We start from the raw sequence: 8,706 nt of genomic DNA, 5'->3' as shown, positions 1-8,706 counted from the left end.
TTATACAGCGGTGATTTAAGTGTCTCGGTTGACAAGCGCAGCCCACCGTGCTGCTGCCGCGATAATGTTTCAAACTTCACTGTCGCACCCTGTAAAATTCACGAGTCCACTTTCAGCGCCATCAGAAGACATTAGGTTTTGTGTGCGGAGGTATTTCAACAACGTTTGGACAGTTGTGCGCATCCAGCTGAGGCTTCGTTTGAACGACGGCAAAACCTCCCAGTTCATTTTAATGGAGACAAAACAGACTATTTATATTTATGTTTGTATTTTATTTAATTGATCAATTTTTATATATATATATATATTATGTTATAAAATTGTATTGTTATTTTGATGATGATTATTATTAAGTTACATTTTTGAGATCAGTGCAAATCCACAGGTTTGTTATTCAAACTCTATTCTCTGACTGATTTTAATATATCGGCCTTTAGGTCTTTGGTCAGAGCATCTGCTCAGCAACCTCACATATTTAAATATTGGAGCTGTGAGGTGAAAATACTAATACTCCTTCATGGTTTTACCGGGTCAAAGGTCAACTGGATGGATTTCCTAAAGTCTCACTTATTATGAAATATTCTATTTGAACACAGATGTAGGTTTTTAGACAGACACTACAAACCACAGCAGATGCCAATGTGGATTTAGGCATCATCCACATACACAGGTATTTCAGATATTAAGAATCAACCCAATACACGAACTGCGTACAAACAGCCTGCAGAGCCCAGTAAAAAGTGTAGTAGTGCTCCTCAAAGTCCCTCTCATTTCACAAAGTATGTATAAAGAGATATTGAAAGACACTGTCATTGCTGTCATTGCGCCATCCTGTGCAATTGCATGTATGACGCCTGTTGGGGTCATTAGGTGGCCGCATGTCTCCCCGACAGACGGGGAGATTACAGGCCAGATGTCGGCTTGTATACAGCAGGGAGGCGGCGGACTGAGATTTGTTTGGGAGTGGATGGCCGTCAGAGTTTCTGGGGCTGATACTTGCATGGAGCATCCCGTGTGACCTGTTGCGCAACGCTGGGAGAATAAGCTGGCGTGCAGGAAAACGGATGGGACGGAGCTGGACTCCGCTGGGGGCGGAGGTGTCCGACCGGAGCCACGGAGGAGCATGAAACGACCCACGAGGACAGACCAAACCATCTCCCGTGGCCTCGATTCTACATGCGATCATCACCGTGTCTAGTGCCTGAATGTGTTTTGTCCACTGGTTGAAATGAAGCCTGTTGGCGGTCGGATGAGTCGAAACCACCAACGCGCCCCGAAGTAGACGCTCGCCACTCGAGCTGGGCCCAAGCATGTTGTCGCGTTCTAAGTTGACTCTAAAGGGCCACGAGTGACTAACATCTGATGCCATAATCAGGAGCACAGGCGAACCTGATATCCAGTAGCATTGTATAACCAGCGCCCTGTCTCCAGTCCTCCCAGTCTCTCTGTCTATACATCCTCTCTCTCTCTCTCTCTCTCTCTCTCTTACTCTCCCCCACTTCGCTCCCTCTCCCATTTTCCGTTGACAAGCACTCTGAATCTTTGACCACACAGCCTGGAAAAATAGCACAGAGTCATGCTGCAAGGCAAGTCTATCCCTGACCCTGATTCCCTCTCACCACATTTCCATCAGCAGCAAAGTAAAACACATCTAATCATTTCAATTTTCCCCCTCCGTCGCAGTATTATTAACATTGTTAATTTTTTGAGGGTTGCAGCCCAGAGGGGAATGTCAAGGGAAATGCATTACGGCGATATATTCCATTGATCCGCCATTATGCACACTTACTTGGTCGCCGTAATGACCTAATAATACCAAGTGGCCAATTTAAAACCAATGTAGAAAACAGAAGGCTATTCACTCCCAAAAGAACGAGGCTTTAACGACCGTGGAGGGGATGTGAATGTAAAGACCAAGTTTGACAAGAGTCCCACATCCTCGTTTCATGTTTTCTCTGCCACTGAGCGTCAAGTCAAAAACTCTGGCAAAGCCCTCAGAAGTAAGAGTAAACGCAGAGATCATGAAACATTTTCTAAATAAAATGCGTGACACACTGACAATAAAAGAAGAATTTATTAAACGTGCAAAAAGTGCGTGGAGAAGAATTATCCGCAATCAATCGTGAACTCATGGATGTTTCGTTGATGCATCAACTACAAGCCACTTGTTGCGTTCAAACAGGCCGAGATAGAGCTAATGAGCTGGAGGCACTAAAACATCTGATATGTTTCCTACTGACAATAATCATCCACACTTAGTGTGTAATCAGGCCTGGTGAAGGTTATTGTGCCCACCCAACGCCCCGCAGTCCATCAGGCCTGCAGCGCCGTACTGTACGAACCCAGAAACGTGAACCGCACCGGGGTGAAAATAGTAAATAGAGCAGAGAAAGCTTTTTGAAGAGGCTGTTAAGAACTTAACGCATTCTCTAATTATAGATCTCAGGCGCTGCCTTTTGAAGAGAACTGTAAAGGGGCACACGCCAAAGTTGGGGATTACTACAAGTCTTGTAAAAACGAGGAAAAGCGGCCCGACGCGAACGCTCTCCGGCGCGAGGAGCCGTTACCTCCCTGTCATTTCACTTCAGCGTAAAGGGACGTGACGCGTTAATGAAGACTAAGGCCACAAGACATAGTTCACTTACGAGTTCCACCAGGACCAGACCATGTGCCAAATGAGAGGGGAACGAAAGACCTCAGAAAGTGCGAAAAGGTTGCCACGTACAACAGTTTTGTAGTAGGTTCCAAATGCCAGTGACCATCGGAGGTGAGTGATTCGTGAACGAAGCAGCAAAACGAGGTAAAACAAGGGAAGCGGCGCCCGTGAGCTGATCAGAAGCGGCTGAGAGACGAGGGCGACGCTCGTGCTGATCTCCCCCCGTGGGTTGGTTCTGACCCGTCACCACACCTGTCCGCTTCCTGCCCTCAGTCACGCCCTCAGCAGGAAGCCACACACTGCAGCCACGTGACCGGGCCCTCAGGGGCCCTCAGGGGCCCTCAGGGGCCCTCGTCAGGTGGACCGCCTGCTCCGCACCAGGTTTGTGGGGCCGTGAGCGCGGCCCTGCAGCAGTGTGTGACCGTGTAAAGTGCTGCACGGTGCAGCCTTTGTTCTTCTGCTCACACCCATCCTGGAATAAGAAAATAAAGCAATGAAGGTCAGTTAGAGAGCAGACTGCCAAATATAGCCGCTATGTTCATGTGAGGGCCAGACTCTCCAGAACGACAAGCCCAGCTCTGACCATGCCCTGTAATTGAGGAGAAAATAAGGACAGAAATTATATGTTTATTTTTGACAACAATTTTAATCTTCTGTGCTCTCCTTCAGAAAACGAGACTCCCACAAGAAGACGCTGAGAATCCGTCTCACTCTCAGACTAAAAAATTCAGATTCTTACTTTTGAAACTGAAACTTCAGAATTAAAATAACTGAAAGCAATGAAATTTATTATCGGCTCGCCTATTTGCGTTGAATATTATATTAAATTATTTTGCTGATCACAAATCAGCTATTTTAGGGAAAGATTTTTAAAATAACAGTATCAACATGATCTTCACATATTTGTTTTACTGTTACACTGAGACGTTGTACCAAATATGAAAGTAATGCGTTTCTGAGTCTGTCAAGGATCACTTCTTATGTTTATGATGTTTTAATATAAAGTCATAATCACAGTCTATTGCTAACATGCATTCAAGCAGTTCAGCTGCAAAAAAAGAGAGTATTTATGTTCATAATTCCCAGTGACTAAATTAAATTTCCCATTAATCCACACTGTTTAACATATCTAATGATTTTTAAATACCTTTGGCACCACTTTCCCTTTTTTGCATTTTCAGATGCTTTCCTTCTCAATTTTTTAAAGAAATCCCCATTTAACTGCATTTTATTAGATGTGATCATCTCTTCTTTATTTTATTAAATGACTTGAACCGCTTCTTCCTCACTCGTCTCTACAGTTCCGTCTGTTTAACCATCACAGTTAATGTCTAAAAGACAGTTAACTCCATTTAAGAATATTGGAAACAGAGAGAGGCTTGAAACCAGAATAATAAAATCTCAGATGGAAACCACAGTCTCGGTCAGCTTATTTCTTCTCTTCTCTTTTTTTAATTTGATTTATGCGACGTGGGCCAAGGCAACATTTTCCTCCCGGAGGAAACCGGAAAGCGTTTTAGTACAAGATTCACTTTTATTCCCTGTTTATTTAAAAGCGTGTAACCTGTAACTCACAGCTGAAGTCTTTTTTTTTGTACGTAGGAACCAGGGTAGGTGCTGTTAGACCACGTGCTTCATGGACCAAACAACGCCAGTGTATTTGAAATAATGTCCACATGGTGATGGACGAATAATCCATTCATGCATTCATCTTCAAAAAGGATTCGACACACTCAGCTTTGCGGGGAGGTGGGACGTCCTCTTCTATCAGCCAATCTCTGCTCGGTTTCCTCCACTTCTGGGTTTTTATTGCTTCTCCTCCAGCCTTCAAAGAGCCCAGAGCCTGTAATTAGGGGGCGGGCTCCTCGGGCCTCAAAACACTTCCCCGCGTTAGTGCTCAGCTTCTTCCAAACTGTCCCGGGACTCTGAGCGGCGCCTCTCCCACTCCCCTTAGCTTCCTTAGGATTTTGTTTCTCAGGGATGGCCGCATCTATTCTGGAGGTAGGGAATGTAATTGTAAGTAGACCTTCTTTTTCTATCTTTATCAAAAGTGATTTCACTGCTGTTAGATTTATGATTTAGAGTTTATGGTAGATTTAAGCAGGGAACCAATATGTGGAAACTTATGCAGAGAGTTTAATATGAAGGTATTTGATGCTTGACAAAATAGAGTGTTCTTGTTAACTGTTTTACAGCAGAGGTTTGTCTCCATCAAATGAAACTTTTGCACTCAACATTTTAACCTCTTACGTAAAAACGTAAAGCTCGTATTTTATTGGGGACCCTTCAGTCTATATGCACTTAAAGTCTGTCTCCCACGTTGTCTGTAAGGAGACGAGCATGAAACCAAGAACACAGATCGTAGGAGCAGTCAAAGATCATACAATCTGTGATGAAACACGCTGTTAAACTAAAACTTATGAAGAAGCTTCTGAGACAAACCATGTGTCCTCTTGGGAATGGGAGGAAAAATATATCCACAGTTCACAGTAATAACTCTGTAACTTTGTCATATTACAGTAAAGGGAGACACACTGAGCAGTTCTGTTTAAACTGTCGGAATTCAAATTTATACGAACACTGTGTTGTTCCAGAATATTAGTGATTCCTAATTAGAATCATATATGTTTGTGTGACAACACAAGACAAGCACTTGAACTCCTGCCACGTAGAAAGAGACTTGATACAAGTAAACAACTGTTATAAAGAATATTTTTATTCTCAATTGATCAGTTCATTTATTCCAAAACTGAGAAATGAGACTGAAAACGCTCCTGAAGAGTGTTTACAGGAAATACCGCGACTTGAACTGACAATGGTTACGTCTAAATATGTCAGCACACAAATGGGACAATGAGCTGCCTGTGACACAATGTGCCATGAGCTTGTCTAACCATCGCCCTCGCCATGGCGACCGCGAGAGAACAAAAACACGTCCGACGCGATATCTGTGTCTGCTGCGGTCGGCGCTCAGATACGTCACGTGTGTTTATGTCCGGGGGCGACAGGTGAAAAAACTGTGCAAACAAACTCAGTGGAGGTGAAACTACAGAGGAAACGTGTGCTGCGTTAAAGTGAGCGCTCAGACGTGCTCTCTTTATTAGACCTGACACTGACAGGAGCGGCGGCGGCGGCCATTTCCTGCCGACACCGCGTCTCATTTTCTCCCTCGCCTCCTCCTCCTCCGCAGGAAGACGCGCGCTATGGCTCCAGTCCCCTGGCTATGCTAACCGCCACCTGCAACAAGTTCGGCAGCACCAGCCCCGTCAGGGATTCGGCGACACCCGGCAAAACCGGCAGCAGCACTCCAGCGAAGAAGCCCTACGTCATGACCTCTGACCTTCACACGGCGAAGAACGGCCGCACCGCAGACAGCAGCGCGCTGGCCGACTCCTACACCGGCTCCTTCACCACAGCTGGAGGCGGCGGCGGCGGCGGCATGCTCACCCCCACCGGCAGCCCCCCTCCGTCGGCCGGCGGCTACGCCACCGACTATAACCCCTTCTCCCATTCCTTCCAGACCTCCGTCTCACAGGACCCGTCTCTTCTAGTGTCCAAGTCCCACGCGACGGCGGACTGTCTCACCAGCGTCTACACCTCCCTGGACATGACGCATCCCTACGGCTCCTGGTACAAAACCGGCATCCACCCCGGCATCACCGCCGCCCAGGCCAACGCCACCTCCTCCTGGTGGGACGTCCACCCCAACTCCAACTGGCTGTCGGCCACGCAGCCGCAGGCCGACGGCGGGCTGCAGGCCTCGCTGCAGCCCGTGGCGCCGCAGGCCTCGCTGAGCCCGCAGCTGCCCAGCTACAGCACCGACTTCACGCCCCTCAACCCGGCCCCGTACCCGTCTGTGGGCCTGGGCTCCTCCTCGCACCTCCTCCAGTCCTCGCAGCACATGCTGCCCCAGGACATGTACAAGCCGAAGCCGGTGGCCAGCGCGGGGCTGATCGAGAACCCCATGGGCCTGAAGCCCGGCAGGGGGTCCGGGGGCTACAGCGGAGGGGCCGCGCCCACCAGGTCCTCCTGCGACTGCCCCAACTGCCAGGAGCTGGAGAGGCTGGGGGCCTCGGCCGCGTCCCTGCGGAAGAAGCCGGTCCACAGCTGCCACATCCCGGGCTGCGGCAAGGTCTACGGCAAGGCCTCCCACCTCAAGGCCCACCTGCGCTGGCACACCGGCGAGCGGCCCTTCGTCTGCAACTGGCTGTTCTGCGGCAAGCGCTTCACGCGCTCGGACGAACTGGAGCGCCACGTGCGCACGCACACGCGGGAGAAGAAGTTCACGTGCCTGCTGTGCAACAAGCGCTTCACGCGCAGCGACCACCTGTCCAAGCACCAGAAGACCCACGCCGACGCCGCCATGCCGGGGAAGGGGGCGGCGGAGGGGGAGGCGGAGCGGGGCGAGGACCCGGCGGAGATCAGCGCCGGCGCCGGCGCCAACGCCAACGCCGGCGCTGAGCAGATCACCAACGGAGAGGAGAAGAGCGGCACGGCCAACGGGGTGGACAACAGCACTGGACTGTTGGAGATCTGACTCCATTAGCTCCATTACTATCAATACTACTATTCTGAGACGTGGTGGTTGAGTCCTAAGTAGAAAAATAAGGACAGTGTTTGTTGAACCACACACAGAGGACACTAGACCGACCTAAAAGACTTGTTATATTAAATGAGTGAACATTCTGTGGGTAGCAATCATTTTATAATGAGGTCAGCGCGCAGGAAAACACACGCACACACACACACACACACACACACGCACACACACACACGCACACACACACACACACACACACACTTACGTGAGCCATCGAAGATGAAAATGCAAAAGCATAATGCGCTCATGCACCAGTCACACGCTAACGAGCAAACCTGCACACGTTCCGATGACACGAACCACTGGGGAAATTTAATCCGCAGGAGCCAAGAGGAAAAGGGCTCAGAAGCCGCAGGAGGAACGCAGTCGGAGGAGGAGGCGCGTGTCGGTGGCGTTGACGGAGCAGCTCGTGCCCAGGGAAAAATCCGAAACGCAGCCGCGCTTCGACACCAACCAAAGGACACTTTCACTCACTGCTTCTCGTTGCCAAAGACATTCTGGTGTCAAAAGGGTTTTGCATTTCACTTTTGTTCGCTGTTTGCTTCTTACTATGTCTAATTTAATTTCATATATACATAATCTAATTTATGTCTTAAATTATACACATCAAAGATTATCTTGCAGCCTGTCGGAAACAAAACGCCTGGAAAAAAAGAATGCAAGATGGTTGAAGTTGGCCAAAAAGGAAATAAAATGCATTAAATTAAGACTTTTCTTTCTTATTTATTAGTTATAAGTGGAGTTTGGTGTATTGTTAAAGGTTTATTTATAAATCTTGAAGTTAGATGTGCTTGTAAACTATTTCTATATAATCTTTTAATTGTGAAGTCTTCCACACCTGGCAGGTAATAATAATAATAATAATAATCAGGGCTCTTCCTTGTTTGTACAGACTATATATTTACTGCAGTCTATAGATGTTGTTAGGTGTGTTATTTTTCTACCTTTTTTATATCCATGTCTGTGTTTCGTGTCACGTCCCAGAGGTTACAGGCGCCGGTCGGGTCACAGACGTTCACGCATTCACGCTGTATTGTCGGCCATGATGTGGTAGAAGCTGCCAGTGTTGCCCTGTTGTGAAATCAGTGAATGAGATACTGTAAATACTGATGAAGCATGACACCCTGCGAAGGTGCAGTGTCCGTGTAACAGCGGTGGCGCGCAGCCACGACGCCTTGGTGCTTTTAAAAGTAAAGACATTCTAAAAGTGCTTCTTCTTTGTGTCATTTCTGCCCCCACCCCACCCCGCTCTGCTCATATCGTCCCGTATTTCCCTCTCACCGCGGCCGGCCAAATACTTTCATTATCTTTTGCGGCGCAAACAAAGCCGTCCACAGAAGCGAGGTCTTAACTCCACACAATGACCCCCTTTCACAGAGCCACTGTAGTTACACTCAAGACAATTACTCCGCTCTGCAGCTTGGGAGGAGTAATTACTGCGAGCGATGCT

The 8,706-nt window shown here is 48.0% G+C and overlaps 1 protein-coding gene across 2 annotated transcripts; it reads left to right on the top strand.

Moving 5' to 3' along the window:
• Positions 1-4,566: 4,566 nt before the first annotated feature.
• Positions 4,567-8,466, top strand: sp7 (Sp7 transcription factor). Of its 2 annotated transcripts, none has more exons than XM_029152245.3 (2): positions 4,567-4,672; positions 5,847-8,466. In XM_029152245.3, the coding sequence occupies exons 1-2, from the start codon at positions 4,637-4,639 to the stop codon at positions 7,191-7,193; spliced, it is 1,383 nt and encodes a 460-aa protein (XP_029008078.1). In that variant the 5' UTR covers positions 4,567-4,636; the 3' UTR covers positions 7,194-8,466. The 2 variants fall into 2 exon arrangements, with proteins under 2 accessions (XP_029008078.1, XP_055365214.1); XM_055509239.1 differs by having other exon boundaries at positions 4,573-4,657.
• Positions 8,467-8,706: the final 240 nt, after the last annotated feature.

Source organism: Betta splendens, chromosome 5 (assembly GCF_900634795.4).
Source record: "Betta splendens chromosome 5, fBetSpl5.4, whole genome shotgun sequence".
NCBI lineage: Eukaryota > Metazoa > Chordata > Actinopteri > Anabantiformes > Osphronemidae > Betta > Betta splendens.
Note: the sequence above shows the minus strand (reverse complement) of the source record. Positions and strands in the feature narration are given on the sequence as shown.